Genomic DNA, 19,283 nt, shown 5'->3' with positions numbered 1-19,283 from the left:
AAGCTGCTGAATTGCAACTCATTACGAAACTTAAAACCATGGAGAAACCTGGTCTGAACAAAGACATTGGATTCTTATCTCATTATACATGACAAAGCCATTTTTCACCTTCTCACCCCTTGCTTTTTCCTGTAAGACCTATTGCAGTCGTTAAGAGTCTTCAACAGGCTCATCACAGCTATCTGCCAATCACCCATTCCCACCACCCTTCTGAGTAATACCCCTCCCCACTTTTTCACTATATAGAAGGATCTGGCAACTTCTGTTTCAGTGTATCTGAAGAAGTGTGCATGCACACGAAAGCTCATACCAAGAACTAACTTAGTTGGTCTTTAAGGAAGTGTTTCCCAACCTTTTTTGGGCAAAGGCACACTTGTTTCATGAAAAAAATCTCGAGGCACACCACCATGCCAGATGGGGAAAGGTCACTTTTTACTTATGTAAAAAAAAAATAAAAAATTAGTAACAGCATAGAAGGTAATGGTAGATGACTGTTAGGGTCTCCCCCCAAATGCAGAATTCTATTAATATCTTCCTTAGCGAGCCGCGTTAACCCCTGTAATGCTTTCTATAGAGTAAGCATAGGGGACACTGGGGGATGTGGAACCAAGGGGGCAGTGGGCCAAAAGAGTTCGGGATCTACTGCTTTCAACAGAAATAAGAGCCAGTGGGTTCTTCCTTTTTTAAAGTATCGTTTCAGCGGGGACAGCAGTCCGGATTTCCAAAAAGCGGCGCTTTTTTGCGTCTGAGCAAAGAAGAGAGAGAGGGGAAAAAAGAGAGAGAGATTGATTTGTGGCTGCGCAAAGGGGGGAGGAGCCCAGGAGTAAAAGTAGGAAGGACGAAGGGAGGGGGAAGGAAAGTTAATAGAAGGAAAGGCAGGTGGGAGAGAAAGAGAAAGAAAGAGGGAAGGAAGGGGGGAAGAGAAGTGGAAAGGAGGGAGACCGAGGCGGGGGAGAAGCGTCTGGAGAGTTGCTCCGAAGTTTGGGGGGCCGCGGGGGTGGGCGCGCGTCCCAGGAGGCGGAGGCCAGCCCGGGCTGGGAGCCGCGCCGTGGCCCGGGGGCGGTAGGCGGACCGCGGCTCCTAGGATGTGGAAAGGGGACGGCGGCGCAGGGGGAGGAGACCCGCACGGCTAGGGCAGCGCGCAGGGGGAGGGGAGCGGGCCGGAGGCGGGCGAGGGGGGCCGCGATCCCGCGCGCCACGAACATGGCCTCCTTCCCCGCGGGCCCCGCCGAGCCCCCCGGCCGGGGAGGGCAGCGCACCCCCGCCGCCGGAGGAGAGCAGAGGCAGGAGGAGGAGGAGGACGAAGGCGCTGCCGAGGAGGCGCGCCAACTTCTGCCAACTTCGGCGCCCGCCCCGTCGCCGCAGGCTCCTCCCGGCCGAGAGCCAGAGGACGGCGGCGGAGCAGGAGGAGGAGGATCGGGTTTGGCGACGGCTGCTGCGTCCTCTCCAAGCGCGGGGCTGGCCTCCGCCGCGCCCGATCCTCCGCGCTCGCCGCGCTTCTCGGCGGAGCAGGTCTCGTGCGGGTGCGAGGCGCTGCTGCAGGCGGGCGACCCCGGCCGGCTGGGCCGCTTCCTGGGCTCGCTGCCGCCCGACGCCGAGGCGCCGTGCCTGGAGGCGCAGGCAGGCGAGAGCCTGGCCAAGGCGCGGGCGCTGCTGGCCTTCCAGCGCGGCGACTTCGCCGAGCTCTACCGCCTGGTGCAGAGCCGGCGATGGGATGTGGGAGGGAGCTCGCTCGCCGCCCCGCGTGTGCCTATGTGGGGCACGTTACAGCCCCGTGACGTCAGCGCCACGCAGGCAGCCAGGCAGGCAGATGGCGAGAGCCCCGCGCTGGGCGGCCTCTCCTCGCCGCCGCCGCCCCGCCTCTCGCCGCCCGACTCGCCCGCCTCCCTCCCATGGCACACCAGGCAACGTCTCGCGGCACACTAGTGTGCCGCGGAACACCGGTTGGGAAACACTGCTTTAAGGTGCTACTGGAAGGAATTTTTTTTTGTTTTGACTATGGCAGACCAACACGGCTACCTATCTGTAACTGGAACCTTTTCTGGAGGAGGAGGAAGCCTATGAAAGGCAGGCGATACAAGGGTTTGCCAAGTGGCCTCAGTGGCTGGCAATGCCTTTGGCCAGCTTTACATAGCAGGGCTGAGGGGGTGAAGAAAGCTTTTAGGTGGGGTGGGAGTTATGTGCTTTAAATGTGCGTCAGATGCACTTCGATGCGTAGTGTGGGTCTGCAAGAGAGCCAGCAACAATTTGCTTAACTTGAAAGAGAGTAAGAGACTAAAAACATCTTTGCTGCGCTCTTTTTGGCACCTCCTAAAAAGGTGTTTGCAAGTCTATACAAGCGTGTTTCATTTTTTAGCTACTGCCCATTTCAATCACCTCTTGAATATTTTGAATGTCTGGTTGTAACTATTTTTTTATCCATAATTCTAATGCTTCCTTTTATATTTTTGTAGAGCACTTCCAATCAAAACTCCCAATTTTTAAAGGTGAACAGGTCAAATCGGTAATGATACACTGGGCAACAGATTTGGGACATAACGTCCAGGTGGCAGATTGGGAAAGGTTATGGAAAACAGACCTGAAATTCACGTCCTGTTGTACTTTGAAAGAGAATTATATGAAAATGATGTACCAGCGGTATTTGACTCCTACTAAGCTGGTGGGTGGGGCGGTGGGTTAAACCACAGAACATAGGGCTTGCCTATCAGAAGGTCGGCAGTTTGAATCCCTGCAACGTGGTGAGCTCCCATTGCTCGGTCCCTGCTCCTGCCAACCTAGCAGTTCGAAAGCACACCAGTGCAAGTAGATAAATAGGCGGGAAGGTAAACGGCGTTTCCATGCACTGCTCTGGTTCGCCAGAAGCAGCTTAGTCATGCTGGCCACATGACCCGGAAGCTGTACGCCGGCTCCCTCGGCCAGTAAAGCAAGACGAGCGCCGCAACCCCAGAGTCAGGGGTCCCTTTACCTTTAAGCTGGCAAAAATGTACAGGACAAGTACAAATACCTGCTGGAAATGTAAAGAAAAAAAGTTACTTTTTATCGTATGTGGTGGACCTTTAAGGTGGTAAAAGCTTTCTGGGAGATGATATACAATGAAATGGAAAAAAATGTTTAAAATAGCTTTTGTTAAAAAACCAGAAGCGTTTTATTAGGAATTACAGGTACCAACATCCCAAAGGACCAGAAAAAGACTTTTTATGTACGGTATGCAACTACAACCGCCCAGAAGCTACTAGCCCAGAGATGAAAAGACGACAAAGTTCTTACTAAAGAAGAATGGCAAACCAAGCTGTGCAAAAATGGCAAAGTTGACTGGAAAACTCAGGAACCAAGAAGACAGAAACTTTACAAAATCATGGGAAAAAATTATAAGTTATTTAAGAGACCACTGTTAAGCAGATGGAAGGAAATACAGTAGTACCTTGGGTTAAGTACTTAATTGTGCTGGAGGTCCATTCTTAAGCTGAAACTGTCCTTAACCTGAAGCACCACTTTAGCTAATGGGGCCTCCTCCTGTTGCTGCGCCGCCGGAGCACGATTTCTGTTCTTATCCTGAAGCAAAGTTCTTAACTCGAGATACTATTTCTGGGTTAGTGGAGTCTGTAACCTGAAGCATCTGTAACCTGAAGTGTATGTAACCTGAGGTAACACTGTATTGGCAGGATTTTCACTTGCAGTGTAAAAATCACCATGGAAAATATGGGTTGATATAACAGTTTTGGAAGACGATGCGGTTTTAAATGCTTAAAATGGGACTCCAGGGTAGGGAGTCCTGAGAGTCGGAGGAATCTCTGCATATAGGTATGTATTTGAATTTTTTAATAATTTTGTATTGTAAAATCAAATAAAAATGATTTCAATTTTTTAAATAAAAAAACTCCCAATTTTATTTGTATCTTGATAAATTTTAGACCAACTTGTACAGTAATTAACATTTGATTTTAATGGTATTCTCAAATTACCAATATTTTAAATTGATTAACACTGGCTTGGCCATGCCCACAGAATGGAAGATGGCAGGACCCCCAAGATTGTGCTCTACAGGGGAGCTGGCTTCAGGCACCAGGCCCGTTGGCAGACCAACTCTGCATTAACCAAAATGTCTGCAAATGTGACATGAAGGCAGGCAAAATCAGCCCCGCGACGTTGGAATCCCTTGTAGACGACCGCAATGCTTGGAGACAGGCAGTCAAGTTGTGCATCCGTAGCAGTTACCAGAAGAGGAACATAGCTGGGAGGAGCACAGAGAGAAGAAATGTCATGGCGCATCTGCAGCAGCAGAACCAGACGCCTTCCTCTGCCCCGGCTGCAACAAAACATGTCTCTCCCATGTTGGTCTCCATAGCCACTGCAGGCGCTGCAACCTTCCAACAGCTTGACCTCAACCCCAAAGGCGCACTCCTAGATTGTCTCCCAAAACAGATGGATGACAACCAACATTTTTTAAACTAATATTTTATACTGATTTATGTAAATGGCTTAGCAGTCTCTGGTGATTAAGTGGTATATAAAGCTGGTTTTAATAAAATAATAATACCTGAAGGAGCGTCTCCACCCCCATCGTCCAACCTGGACACTGAGGTCCAGCGCCGAGGGCCTTCTAGCGGTTCCCTCACTGCAAGAAGCAAAGTTACAGGGAACCAGGCAGAGGGCCTTCTCAGTAGTGGCGCCCGCCCTGTGGAACGCCCTCTCATCAGATGTCAAAGAAATAAACAACTATATGACATTTAGAAGACATCTGAAGGCAGCCCTGTTTAGGGAAGTTTTATTTTATCTTTTGCTGGAAGCCGCCCAGAGTGGCTGGGGAAACCCAGTCAGGTGGGCAGGGTAGAAATAATATATTATTATTATTATTATTATTATTATTATTATTATTATTATTATTATTATTACCACCTCTCCTTTTTTCTGGCCCAAATCCAACACATAATTAGGGCTCCACTGACTTGGGGGTGCAAAGCAGAGCCGGCAAGGGGTGTGAGCCCTAGGGGCCAGATAGAGACACCCAGTGCAGCAGTTCTCAACCTGTGGGTCCCCAGATGTTGTTGGACTACAACTCCCATCATCCCTAGCTAGCAAGGTCAGAGCTCAGGGATGATGGGAGTTGTTGTCCAACAACATCTGGGGACCCACAGGTTGAGAACCACTGACCCAGTGGATTGCATTCAGCCCCCAGGCTTGTGATTCCCCACCCCTGACAGACGTACTTAGTGAGCCTCACTCTGTTGTAGGTTGCAGGCAGAAAGTCCATCCCTTTGCTAGTTGATGTCTGTAGCGTATTCCAGTATTGGCTTTGCTGCTATGCAAGAGGAAGCAGGTGTTAAATTGGGGGCTTCCAGGACAGCATTCACACTGCCATGAGCCCCTTCTTCGTCTCTACTCACCCTTAGCCAGCAACACCAGGATCTGGGAACTGGAACATCAACATACAGTGGTACCTCGGGTTAAGAACTTAATTCGTTCTGGAGGTCCTTTCTCAACCTGAAACTGTTCTTAACCTGAAATACCACTTTAGCTAATGGGGCCTCCTGCTGCCGCCGCGCGATTTCTGTTCTCATCCTGAAGCAAAGTTCTTAACCCGAGGTACTATTTCTGGGTTAGCAGAGTCTGTAAACTGAAGTGTCTGTAACCCGAGGTACCACTGTTTCTACACTGGGATAATTCTAGGATCATTTAAGTCCACCATTCCAGTTACAAAAAGCACGACAACTCTCAGTTAGCGAAATGTGTCTTAATATGCAACGCTCCAAGAAGGAACTACCGTTCAATGGACAGGAATTGTTTTTGCGTCAAATGTGTATATTTTAATAGGAAAAATAGGCACAAAGGAAGCAGGCTGACTAGTCAGCTTTCGCAAGTGATGACAGGACTCAGTAAGGCACATGAGAGATTTACACATCGGAAGCCGAAGAATAGGGCGCCAACTCTTTGCTCGTAAAGGCAGCCTGGTCCAACAGCCTCAGGTATGATCTGCGTTAAAAGTTTGTTTTCTCACAGAGTATGCATACTCTACATTATACGTTCTGCTCTAGCTGAAGCTCTTTCTACACTCCCAAACATTTATTGGGGCAGGGGGGAAAGTGTGTTTGTGTGTGTGTCTCTCATGCAAATTATTCTGACTCTTATTTTAGCAATACTGTTCTTGTTTAATCACGGGAGTTATCGGCTGGTTTTCCTGTGCCAGTTCTCTGATGGGACATAAAATCGACACCCCGTCTGATGCCATTTCGACGCTCCAAGAGATGACGGGCCTTTCTTCTCCCCTGTGAATCCTCTGGTGTCGGTTCAGTTCCGCTTTTCTGAAAAAGCACTTTCCGCAATCCAAGCACTGGTAGGGTCTCTCCCCGGTGTGGACTCTCTGGTGAGAGGTGAGGGTCGCCCTCTGCCTGAAGTTCTGCCCACACTCCATACATTTGTACGGCTTCTCTCCCGTGTGGATTCTTTGGTGTCTGATAAGGTTCTGCTTGTCGCAAAAGCTCTTCCCGCAGTCCGAGCAGTTGTAAGGTTTCTCTCCCGTGTGGATCCGCTGGTGGGAGGTAAGGTTCACCTTGTGGCTGAAGTTCTTCCCGCACTCCAAGCACTTATACGGCTTCTCCCCGGTGTGGGTTCTTTTGTGGCTGTTGAGGTGAGACCTGTCGTAAAATCTCTTGCCGCACTCGGAGCAGCTGTAGGGCTTGTCTCCCGTGTGGATTCTCTGATGCAACCTAAGGAGAGTGCTCTGGCTGAAGTTCTTTCCACACTCCATGCATTTGTACGGCTTCTCTTCCGCATGAACTTTCCAGTGGCCGTTGACGTCTGATTTGTGACCGGTGTTCTTCACAAGCGCAGGGCAGGCATTCCTCCTTGTTCCTCTTGACTTTTCTGGCTGAACCACGATTTCACGAAAGTTTTCGTCCTGGGAAGCGGCGGGTTCATCCAGCCACTTCTCCATCTGGTTTTCCTCCTGTTCTGTCGGTCCCTCGGGATTTCTGAAGTTCTCTTCCATTTCTTGAAGCTTGCTTCTCTCACAGGGTCTGTTGTTGTTGTTCTTACTGGGCCATCCGCCACCTGTTGGAACAGAAAGAGGGTCAAGAAAACAGGCGAGAAGGAACCTTTGAGTCCAACCCAGTGGTGTGGCAAATTAATACATGTGTGGTTCTACTTCCTTGGCCCTGCCAAAGACTTCAGAAGAACCGCTAGGTTGGAAAAAAAGATGAGGAAGACTGGGCAGCAATGTGGACAAAATCCCCATTCAAATTGGTTTCTGCTTCCATAAGGGAAATGGTACTCAAAATCTTGCAAGTGTTTTCCTGCTGGAATCCAACTGTTACAGTGATGGCCACCAACTTGGTTGGCTTGAAAGGAGAATTAGACAAATTTATTGAGAGTAGGGCTACTGACGACTACTAGCCTCAAGGGCTATGTTGTAAACCTTCCTGTGGTCTGTCTCTCTTTTTTTCCCTTTTTTGGGGGGGACAAAGTAATAATCCTAAATAAATAAGAATAAAAATTTGCACCCCACCACTGAGACCATTCCATAGTAGCTACCCAACCTCCCAAAATTTCAACGCCTCTTGCGATGGTTTGACTCCTCCTACACATACACTCCATATCTCCTCGAAATTATTTCTCTTGCATATTCCCTGTCTTACCTTAATGGCACATGTTAATTTATCATTAATAGCTATATCCCAACCCTCTTTATACCATTCTTCCATTTTATATTCCGCTCACCCCTTCCACTTCCTAGCTATCGTAATTCGTGCAGCTGTCAATAAACTTGGGAGCAAGGCCTTGATAGCCTGCGTAACTGCCATCCCATCGTAAACTGATAATAATGCTACCTCTGGCCTTTCGGTCAGCTTTAACCCAGTGATTTCTGTTATCTCCTTAAACACCCTTTGCCAAAAAGAATTGTTCATATTTACACCCCCACCACATGTGAACATAATTCCCTGTTTCCTGGCATCCCCTCCAACATAAATCCAAATATTCCTTGTTTATTTGATTTGATCTAACTGGTGTTAAATACCATCTCCAAATTGGTCTCTTGATGAAGGACTGTATATAATTTAATAATTTCTGGCAATAATAATAATAATAATAATAATAATAATAATAATAATAATAATAATAATAAAATATTAGCCCGAGTAGCACGAGTTAGAAACAAAAGAGGAATGTAAATGGGTAAAATTGATGATAATTGCAGCCAGACAGGTTATAGCGAATAACTGGAAAAATGCAGAAGAGCTAGGGGTGAACCAATGGAGAGAAAGATAGAAAAATATTATAATCTTAGAATATCTAACTGTGAGGATACATAAAATGAAAGGGTTTAAGGTCAGTGAGAAGGGGGAGGATTGGTTTGAGAAGATATTGAATTATTTGGGTAGGTTTGAACAATTTGGGGCAATTAAAATGTTAAAAGTTAAAGAAACCTTGTGGAGGGAAGAGTGTTAAGATATATCGAATTGTACATATGGTTGATGTGAATATGTTATTATTGATTATGTATACCCAATGTATCAGCCGCCTGGGGGTTTTCACTGCTTGTTTTCACTGTTTGTGTTTTGGTTGTTGGTAAAAAACAAAAATTACAAAAAATAAAATAAAATAATATGCTCTGCCTACACAGTCGGAGGCAGCAATGCTTTTGAATAAAGGTAAAGGACCCCTGGGCGGTTAAGTCCAGTCAAAGGCGACTACGGGGTGCAGCGCTCATCTCACTTTCAGGCCAAGGGAGCTGGCATTTGTCCACAGACAGTTTTCCGGGTCATGACTTAACCTCTACTGGTGCACGGAGGACCGTGACGAGTGCCAGAGCACACGGAAACGCCGTTTGCCTTCCCATCACAGCGATACCTATTTATCTACTTGCACTGGCATGCTTTTGAACTGCTAGGCTGGCAGAAGTTAGGACAGAGAAACAGGAGCTCACCCCGTCGTGGGGATTTGAACCGCCGACCTTCCGATCAGCAAGCCCAAGAGGCTCAGTGGTTTAGACCACAGTGCCACCTGCGTTCCTAGGCTTCTGATTACTAGTTGCTGTAAATGACAGGAGTGCAACCTTCTCCTCAAATCTTGCTTGTGGGTTTCCCACAGGTATATGCTTGGCCACTGCAAGAACAGGATGCTGGAATACATGGGCCATTGGCCTGATCCATGATGGCTCTCCTTACGTTCTGGAACCCATGGGTGGCCTGTCAGTAACATCTCAGCACAAGGAATGAAAACCCCAACCTGAAAGCCACCTACTCATTGAGAACATTCAGCTCTGACTGAGGACCACCAAGTACAGATTTTTCCTACTTGTGAAGACACTCCAAAATCCTGACAGGCCAGAAGATAATGGAGCAGGTCCAAAGATGCTCAATAGCAGCCCCCTGCCACCCTCCAGGAAGGCCACAGACCTCCCCGGTGAAATCTTCACTTGCAATAGAGAGCAAGAGTCCTTTCTGTTGGGAATAACTCACAGAAATTCCCAGGTGTCAAAAAAGACTATTTATGTATGCCACTACAGTGGCCCATGTTTTGTTGGCCCAAAAATGGAAAACGAGCAAAGTCCTAACTAAAGAAGAATGGCAAATTGATGGAATATGTGCAGCTTGCAGATTTAACATACAGAATAAGAGAACAAGAAGAACATAGGTCATACCTCATGTTACGTTTGCTTCATGTTACGTTCTTTCAGGATACGTCCCGCGGTGACCCAGAAGTACCAGAAAGTGTTACTTCCGGGTTTCGCCACTCGCGCATGCGCAGACGTGCAAAATGACATCACGCGCATGTGCAGAAGCGGTGAATCGCAACCCATGTGGGCGCAGGCGCGCCGCTGCGGGTTGCGCTCTTTTCATGTTGCGAATGGGCCTCCGGAACGGATCCCATTCGCAACCAGAGGTGCCACTGTATACATATACATATATATATGAACTCATATTCACAACTCAGAGCAAAAACTTACCTAGCGAGGCTAGATTCCCAAAGTCTTCCACCAAGACTTCCCTGGGCAAGGCGTTCTGGCCTGGGTCCAGCAGTGCCCATTCTTCCTCTTCTTCCTTGGTGAAAGGCACAGGGACATCTTCAAAGGACACAGGAACCTTGTGGAGGAAGAAAAATTCCATATTAACATGCGAGCCCAAGAAGAGTGTGAAACTTTTTACTCCTCTACTCCTCCAGTGCATTGCCCACAGTGACTGGAAACACAGTGGACCTACTGGTTACAAATTTAATTCGTTTCGGGGGTCCGTGCGCACCCTGAAAAATCCGTAACCAGAGGCGCCGCTTCTGAGAGCATGCACGACGCAATAGAGCGCTTCTGCACATGCGGCAAAACCCAAAAGAATACGCTCCCGGGTTTGCCGCTTTCGCAACTCGAAGATTACGTATCCAGAGCAGTACGTAACCCAAGGGTCCATTGTACCATACTTTTCCATATACAGTGGATGCTCGAGTTGCGAACGTGATCCGTGCAGGAGGCACATCCACAATCCGCAGCGTCGCATCTGCACACGCACGGGTCACGATTCGGCACTTCTATAATAATAATAATAACAATCAATTTTATTTATACCCCGCCCTCCCCAGCCAAGACTGGGCTCAGGGTGGCTAACACCAGGTATAAAACAATTGATTGAAATACAACTTAAAAACAAGATTAAAATACAGTATTAAAATGCAGCCTCATTTCAGTAGGAACTCAAATCAAAAACTTTTTTGGGGATGAAAATGTCAAGCCTTCACCAAGGCCAACTATCCAGACTGGCCCTACGTGGGCCAGAAAAAAGCCAGGGAAGTCCCCAAATAGGAGTTCCATCACAGAAGGAAAAAGGAAAAAAGAAAAAAGAAAGAGGGGGAGGGGATCAAATTGACTCCAAGCCAAAGGCCAGGCGGAACAACTCTGTCTTACAGGCCCTGTGGAAAGAAATCAGATCCTGCAGGGCCCTGGTCTCATGAGGCAGAGCGTTCCACCAGGCTGGAGCCAGTGTTGAAAAGGCCCTGGCTCTGGTTGAGGCTAATCTGACATCCTTAGGGCCCAGGACCTCTAGGGTGTTGCTATTTATGGACCTTAAGGTCCTCCGTGGGGCATACCAGGTTTAGCACTTCTGCGCATGCGCCGAAACCCGGAAATAACCTGTTCTGGTACTTCCGGGTTTCGGCACATCCGTAACCTGAAAACGTGCAACCTGAAGCGTCTGTAACCTGAGGTATGACTGTATAAGACTAGGTCTTTTTTATTAAAAAAAACCATCTGAAAAATTGGGGGGCATCTTATACACAGATAGTGCAAAGTGGGGATGTGGGACTGATTGCTGCCGCGAGCCGGAGATTGTCAGCGGCTATAGGGCGTATTATTGTTGGCTGCGGCAAGAGCTCGTGTTGATTGGCTGTAGTGCTGGCAATTGGCTGCTTCTGGCGGTGTATTTATCGACACAGCCTTGAGAGCGAGTTTCCCGTAAAAAAAAGTTCAACAACCATCTCCCCAAAAAAGCTCAACAACTCTGAATTTGGAGTCCCCAAATATAGGGGGCGTATTATACCTCGGGGTGTGTGTAATACGCGGAAAAATACGGTAGCTCTACAGTGTTTGAGATGTGTGGAGGAGGGGAGGTCTTGCTAAGCTGTGATCCTCCCATTGCAGAGGGTTTGAACTGCTTTGAATTTTATCGCCCATATATTTTATCGTGTTACTATCTTCCCTGGCGGGCTGTGCAAACCACTACACTAAATAATGCTTTTTATAGGGTGTGCGATTATAGAAATAAAATGTGTATGGTGGCGGAGGCTATAAGTTTGGGAACCACAATAAAAATTGTTGAAATGAAGAAATGAAAATAAAACAATTTTATGGGGGGGAGGGAGAGGGAGGGAGGTGTTGGTGAGTGAAGAGATTAGAGGGCGTGGGGATGTTTAGTTTTTAATGTTTGATGTTTTATTGTGTTTTAAATATTCCATTGGGAGCTGCCCAGAGTGGCTGGGGAAACCCAGCCAGATGGGCAGGGTATAAATAATAAATTATGATGGTGATGACGATGGTGTCTGGAAATGCCAGATTAAACCCTTTGAAAGCCCCTAGGCAGTAAAAATCTTGCTCCCCCCCCCCCCAAGATGTAGGTTTCTGAGTCAAGGGAGACGTGGGACCCATAGGCTGGTGCCAACTCTGCCTATTTGGTAATCCGGCCCTGGGCATTACTGAGGTTTGTGCATGATAATAATAATAATAATAATAATAATAATAATAATAATAATAATTGTTATTGTTATTTATATCCCACCCTCCCCAGCCGAAGCCGGGCTCAGAGCAGCTAACAACGGTAAAAATAACACAGTTTACATAAAATCACAATCAATTAATTGAAATACATTCTAAAATCAATTCATTCTAAAATCAATTCAGAGTCAAATTACTGGCAACCATTGGGCTAGAGTGCTATGAGGATTGCCAAAGGAGGGGGTCAGGCTGTGCCTTGGCCAAAGGCCTGGTGGAACAGCTCCGTCTTGCAGGCCCTGTGGAAAGATATCAAGTCCCGCAGGGCCCTAGTCTCTTGTGACAGAGCGTTCCACCAGACCGGGGCCACGGCCGAAAAAGCCCTGGCTCTGGTTGAAACCAGCCTAACCTCCCTATGGCCCGGGATCTCCAAGATGTTTTTATTTGAAGACCATAAGGTCCTCCGTGGGACATACCAGGAGAAGCAGTCCCGTAGGTATGAGGGTCCTATGCTGTATAGGGCTTTAAAGGTTAAAGATGTGGGGGAGTCCCTGGTCCTGAATGGGGTAACTGTGCCCCTGAAGGACCAGGTGCGCAGCCTAGGAGTCATTTTGGATTCACAGCTGGCCATGGAGGCGCAGGTTAATTCTGTGTCCAGGGCAGCTGTCTACCAGCTCCACCTGCTACGCAGGCTGAGACCCTACCTGCCTGCGGACTGTCTTGCTAGAGTAGTGCATGCTCTAGTTATCTCCCGCTTGGACTACTGCAATGCACTCTATGTGGGGCTACCTTTGAAGGTGACCCGGAAACTCCAATTAATCCAGAATGCGGCAGCTAGAATGGTGACTGGGAGTGGCCGCCGGGACCACATAACACCGGTCCTGAGAGATCTGCATTGGTTCCCAGTACGTTTCCAAGCACAATTCAAAGTGTTGGTGCTGACCTTTAAAGCCCTAAACGGCCTCGGTCCAGTATACCTGAAGGAGCGTCTCCACCATCGTTCTGCCCAGACACTGAGATCCAGCGCCGAGAGCCTTCTGGCGGTTCCCTCATTGCGAGAAGTGAGGTTACAGGAAACCAGACAGAGGGCCTTCTCGGTAGTGGCACCTGTCCTGTGGAACGCCCTCCCATCAGATGTGAAGGAAATAAGCAGCTATCTTATCTTTAAAAGACATCTGAAGGCAGCCCTCTTTAGGGAAGTTTTTAATATTTGATGCTGCATTGTTTTTAACACTTGATTGGAAGCCACCCAGAGTGGCTGGGGAGACTCGAAGCAAGCACTTTCAACTCCGAGATCAGGATGAAATACTCACCTGTTCTTCCTCCTGCTTCTTCCCCTCCGCCTGGCTCAGGAGGAAGCCTTCGGCCAGGGCCACCGCCTGGGAGCTGGTCTCTGCTCCGCACTCCCTGACCCAGCTCTCCATCTCCGCGGGGAGGACAGCCAGGAACTGCTCCAGGATCACCAGGTCCAGCATCTGGGCCTTGGTGAGCCTTTCCGGCTTCAGCCACTGGCGGCAAAGGTCATGGAGCTGGCTGCAGACCTCGCGGGGCCCCTCGGCCTCCTGGTAGCAGAAATGCTTGAAACGCTGGTATGGTCCCTTTGAGCGTTCTGTCTCCCCGGCCAGGATCTCCTGCACACTTCCTACCCAGAATTCCCCGCTGCCCCTGGCCTCCAAGGCGTGAGGGTCTCTTCCTGCCCCCTTCCCAGATTGCTCGCCTGCTTGGCTTTGCACGCTAAACTTCTCTTCGTGCTCAAGGGGAGCCCCGTACGACTCCAAAGGATGTCCTTGCTCCAGCTTCACTTTCATTCTTGCTCCTTCTCTGTCTCACAACGGGTTTCCTGGCGATTCAACTGATGCCTCTCTCTCTCTGAAGTGAAGGAAAAAGAGAAGAGAGACCCAAGAGCCACAGGACACGGACATGTATTTAATCTGTTTTTAGTTTCTCGTTTAATTCTTTTCGAAAGCTTTACAAAAGTTTGTTTTTAACCGCTTTTAGTTTTATTGTTATTGGTATCTATTATTATTTACTGATAATTTTACTGGTTTATTCTTTTTTATACGATACGATAATCTTTATTGTCATTGTCCCATACAGAACAACGAAATTGAAAAATCTACATAAGACATTCAAAACCCAACAAGCCTGCTATCCCAGCCTGGTTAGCCCCCTAAAAACTTTATTTCCTTTCAATCAAGCAATGTGTAAATATTAGGAAATAAACATATAAATGTTGCTTCTGCTGGTTTCTTTATATTGTATTTTTATGTTGTGAACCGCCCTGAGATTTACGGATGGAGGGCGGTATACAAAATTAATCAATATTAATAATAAAAACAACTCTGTGAGACCGGTGGGCGCAAATAAAGTTTTCTGCTCGCTGTTCTCTCTGCCAAGGCTTTGCAAGCAGGAGTCTTTAGATCCTACACCCACTTCCAAAGTGACTTGATGGGATGTACCAAGTTCATTGCCCCTCCGCCTATAAAGGTAAAGGGACCCCTGACCATTAAGTCCAGTTGTGACCGACTCTGGGGTTGCGGTGCTCATCTCGCTTTATTGGCCAAGGGAGCCGGCGTACAGCTTCCGGGTCATGTGGCCAGCATGACTAAGCCGCTTCTGGTGTACCAGAGTAGCGCACGGAAACGCCGTTTACTTTCCCGCCAGAGCAGTACCTATTTATCTACTTGCACTTTGACGCGCTTTTGAATTGCTAGGTTGGCAGGAGCAGGGACCGAGCAACGGGAGTTCATCCCGTCTCAGGGATTCAAACCGCCGACCTTCTGATCGGCAAGTCCTAGGCTCTGTGGTTTAACTCGCAAAAGTCCAGGAAAAACCTCTCCTCCAACTGGCTTCTTCCAGCTCTGCTAAATGGCACCCATTTAATGAGACACTTCGGCGAGTGATCCTAGGGAGGGGCTTTTCTGCATACAAACCAAGTGTTCTGCCAATTGAGCTATGGATGCCATCTTCACTCCCGGCACAGAAAACTGAAGACCGGCCAGCTCACTTATGCAAAGCTGGAATCTCTAAGCAGAACCCCTTTACCAGACATTGACCTCCAGATATCTCCTGGTCCTCTTTCATCCCACACACCATCAACCTCCCTCCATCTCCTGCCCCCGTGACAGAGGACGGCGGGGCAGGGAAAGATCCTACAGCCTCCCCACTCAACTGTTGCTCTGGTCTCACAGATGAGAGTCTGCCGGATCGCTCTGCACCGGTGCTCAGAGATCCCGACCACAAAAGGCTTCTGCTTCCGTCACAGCAACTAGCACCCTCTGCAGCCGAGGCTTCCCTGGTGAGCCTGTAAGAACAAGGAGGACGTTGTTTATGAGAGCAGCTTCCCCAGGTGCTGGATCACACCTGATATCCATCTAAGCCTGCATCCTGCAACCAGAAGCGTGCAAGCAGTCCAGCTCCAAGGGTCTTCTGGCTCCAACTGAGTACGCCAACTGAGACCCTACCTGCCCATGGACTGTCTTGCCAGAGTGGTGCATCCCCCGCTTGGACTACTGCAATGCGCTCTACGTGGGGCTACCTTTGAAGGTGACCCGGAAACTACAATTAAACCAGAATGTGGCAACTAGACTGGCCGCTGAGACCATATAACACCAGTCCTGAAAGACCTACATTGGCTCCCAGTACATTTCTGAGGACAAATCAAAGTGTTGGTGCTGACCTTGAAAGCCCTAAATGGCATCGGCCCAGTATACCTAAAGGATTGTCTCCACCCCTATCGCTCAACCCCAGACACTGAGGTTTTTTGCTGGTTCTCTCACTGCGAGAAGCGAAGTTACAGGGAACCAGGGACAGAGCCTTCTTGGTGGTGGTGCCCTCCCTGTGGAAAGCCCTCCCACCAGACGACTAGGAGATAAAGAACGACACAATTTTTAGAAGACATCTGAAAGCAGCCCTGTACAGAGAGGTTTTTAATGTTTGGTGTTTTATTATGCTTTTATATTTGTCGGAGGGGACGCGGGTGGTGCTGTGGGTTAAACCACAGAGCCTAGGACTTGCTGATCAGAAGGTTGGCGGTTCAAATCCCCACAACGGGGTGAACTCCTGTTGCTCGGTCCCAGCTCCTGCCAACCTAGCAGTTCAAAAGCATGTCAAAGTGCAAGTAGATAAATAGGTACCGCTCCAGAGGAAAGATAAACCGCGTTTCCGTGCGCTGCTCTGGTTCGCCAGATTCGGCTTAGTCATGCTGGCCACATGATCCGGAAACTGTACGCCTGCTCCCTCGGCCAGTAAAGCGAGATGAGCGCCACAATCCCAGAGTCAGTCACGACTGGACCTAACGGTCAGGGGTCCCTTTACCTTTACCTATATTTGTTGGAAGTTGCTCAGAGTGGCTGGGGAAACTGAGCTAGATATTATTATTATTATTATTATTATTATTATTATGCAGTAAAAGAAAAATGGGTGCTCTGGAGCTTTTTGGGTGTACGGTTGGTGAAAATGTCGGTTTTATTTCATTGAGGGAATGTCAGTTGGGGCGCCCTGGTTCTGTATTGGGAGGTGAAACAGCAGGAAAAGCTGGTCTAATGTGACAGGCATGGGAGAGAGCCAACAAGATGGAGCGCTGAGGGGAGAGCGAACCAATCAAAGGCCCTGCCTCCTGTGGTCTGAAGATAAGAGTCCTTTTGGTCTAATGAGACAGGTACAAGAGATAGCCAATGGGATGAAGCACTGAGAGGAGAGCGAGCCAATCAGGAAGTGGCATCTGGTTCTGCCTGAACTAAACCAGACCCATGACTGACTAAAGCGGGTTGACGTTTCCTAGGCGCAACAAAACACAACCTGAAGTACCAACGATGTACGTGAAGAACCCTGGCAGTTTTTAAGCAGAGGTTGAACGGCCATCTGTCATGGGTGCTTTAGCTGAGATTCCTGCATTGCAGTGGGTTGGACTAGATGACCCTGGGGTCCCTTCCACCTCTATGAATCTAGGGTTTTATAATATACCAGAAGAATCCTGAGGCAGTTGGCTCTGCCCAAACAAACGCTCACCCAGCCCAAGCACCCTGTTCTCACAGTTGCAAAAGCTGTGTAACCATTAAGGGATGCCCCACAAACCATCAGCACTCTCCCCTATTCAGAGTCCCAGGAACTGGGTTTTTCCGGAGGCATCCTGCCCGTAATAGAGGAGGGAGAACAAACCATTCAGGGCTTTCTGTGTTGCCACAAAAAACTCTATGAATTCAGTACTTTGCAACCGGTGTGTTACTGGCTGCTCCACTGTCGGAGCTAATATGTCTCCGAATAACACCAGTTTATTTTTATTTAATTTTTTTTAAAATGCCAACCACTATAAATTAAAAAATAAATAAATGGGGTTTACATTCCTGGGACTCACTGGGAGAACAGGATTTTGGACTAGGATCACCCCACCTTTGGCCCGATCCACCAGCCAATGGCCATGAAAAATGGGAGGCGTATCTCATAGCAATTTGAAAGGCCACAGGTTGGCGACAAAGCATGTGCTTTGCATGCATTAAGTCCCGGGATTCAACCCCTGTGCAGCATCTCCAGGGTTTGGGGGGGGGGCTTTACTTGAAACTCTGGAAAGCCGCTGCTACCAGTCCGTGCAGGCACTATTGAGCTAGATCATGGGTAGGCAAACTAAGGCCTGGGGGCCGAATCCGGCCCAATTGCTTTCTAAATCCGGCCCAGGAATCAGCGCGTTTTTACATGAGTAGAATGTGCGCTTTTATTTAAAATGCATCTCTGGGTTATTTGTGGGGCATAGGAATTTGCTCTTTTTTTGTTTTTCTAAATATAGTCCGCGCCCCCTCATAAGGCCTGAGGGACAGTGGACCGGCCCCCTGCTGGAAAAGTTTGCTGACCCCTGAGCTAGATGGTCCAGTAGGTCTAACGCTGGCAGTTAGAGCATCCCAACTCCCCCCGCCCCCACCCTGATAAGTCGCATGGAGACGTTATTCATCGGTCTAATTGCTATTATGATGAACGATCAAGAATAACATTGCATCGTGACGCAGAGCACGGTTGCAGTACAAGGGGGCTGGACTTGATGACCGCTGGCGTCATTTTCCAACTCCAATAATGCACATTGCAACAATACTATTAACAATGCAGAGCGTCATTGAACGAAGCAGAGGCTTATATAACGCAGACTCCTGTAGTAGTAATACATAATATTAATAATAATGCAACGCAGGCGCTTTGCCAGTGACACCCCCCACCCCTCTCCACCTCTTTCCTGCCCCACACGGCCTCCTTTGAGATCCCCAGATCCCACGGGATCCCACGGGGGGGGGGGCAAGACGTGGCCCACCCCGCCCCCATCTGTCCGCAGCAGCTGAGGTTCCCCGCCCCCAAAGATGCACCGACAATTTCTGGTTTGAACCCCGGGAGTGGGGGGGGCGGTCTCCCCAAACCCACAAAAATTGTGACACCCCCTCCACTCCCCGGAGTCAAGAGATTGCATCAGACAAGTGCGGGATCCAATGAAGGGGGTGGACCTTTTCTTTCCCTGCCTGGATTGTTTATGATCATGATTATGATAGGAGCGGGGGAGGGGTGGGAGATCAAAGGGATTCTCCTGCGCCGCAATTGCAACCGTGTCGCGCGATTGCGCCACAAAAGGTCCAGCGACAACCTCCCCCCCCCCCAACCCCACTTTGCCTTCGCCCCACTTTCCTCCCCAGGACCTTCCCCGACCCCAAAAGCACCACCGATCCTCCTCCGGCCCACCCCCTCCCCCACCCGCACGTCCCCCAGTTCCCCCCCAGTTCTCCCATTTCACTCACCAGACCCCTCCCAACTTTCCCAAAAAGGGGGAGGAAGTGACCTTCCCGTCTCCGCTTCCTCCTCCTCCTCCTCCTCCTCTTCTTCCTCGGTGCCTGTCTAGGAAAGCGCAGGCGACTTCCCCCCCCCCCTTATTAACCCATTTTCTTCTCTCTCTCGCCCGAAGGAAGCAAACAAAGAGGTTTTGCAAACCTCGCGGTTAGAATTGTAAACAGAATTGCGATTATTGCAAAAAAAAAAAATAATATTGCTAATCTCTCTCTCTCTATATATATTTATATCCCCATTTTTGCAATCATTGCAATTCCGTTTGCAATCCTAACTGAGA

At 48.7% G+C, this 19,283-nt stretch overlaps 1 protein-coding gene across 2 annotated transcripts; it reads right to left on the bottom strand.

Annotated features, from left to right (window-relative positions):
• Nucleotides 1–5,778: 5,778 nt before the first annotated feature.
• Nucleotides 5,779–19,074, bottom strand: LOC114592665 (uncharacterized). Of its 2 annotated transcripts, XM_077923307.1 has the most exons (5): nucleotides 18,958–19,074; nucleotides 15,360–15,491; nucleotides 13,501–14,054; nucleotides 9,944–10,079; nucleotides 5,779–7,047 (listed from the first exon to the last, which is right to left on the bottom strand). In XM_077923307.1, exons 3-5 carry the CDS (start codon nucleotides 13,993–13,995, stop codon nucleotides 6,128–6,130), a joined length of 1,551 nt encoding a protein of 516 aa, XP_077779433.1. In that variant the 5' UTR covers nucleotides 13,996–14,054; nucleotides 15,360–15,491; nucleotides 18,958–19,074; the 3' UTR covers nucleotides 5,779–6,127. The 2 variants fall into 2 exon arrangements, with proteins under 2 accessions (XP_077779433.1, XP_077779434.1); XM_077923308.1 differs by lacking the exon at nucleotides 15,360–15,491 and having other exon boundaries at nucleotides 13,501–14,056; nucleotides 18,958–19,009.
• Nucleotides 19,075–19,283: the final 209 nt, after the last annotated feature.

This window comes from Podarcis muralis, chromosome 2 (assembly GCF_964188315.1).
Source record: "Podarcis muralis chromosome 2, rPodMur119.hap1.1, whole genome shotgun sequence".
In the NCBI taxonomy this organism is placed as follows: domain Eukaryota; kingdom Metazoa; phylum Chordata; class Lepidosauria; order Squamata; family Lacertidae; genus Podarcis; species Podarcis muralis.
This window is presented reverse-complemented; position numbering and strand designations above follow the sequence as displayed.

What these genes read in the sequence shown, in the direction of transcription:
- LOC114592665 (XM_077923307.1), bottom strand. Translation starts at nt 13,995, where the DNA reads ATGAAAGTGAAGCTGGAGCAAGGACATCCTTTGGAGTCGTACGGGGCT. An exon ending in AGAAGCAGGAGGAAGAACAG is followed by an intron (nt 10,080 to 13,500) that starts GTGAGTATTTCA and finishes TTCCTCCACAAG; the next exon opens with GTTCCTGTGTCCTTTGAAGA. An exon ending in TGGGAATCTAGCCTCGCTAG is followed by an intron (nt 7,048 to 9,943) that starts GTAAGTTTTTGC and finishes CTGTTCCAACAG; the next exon opens with GTGGCGGATGGCCCAGTAAG.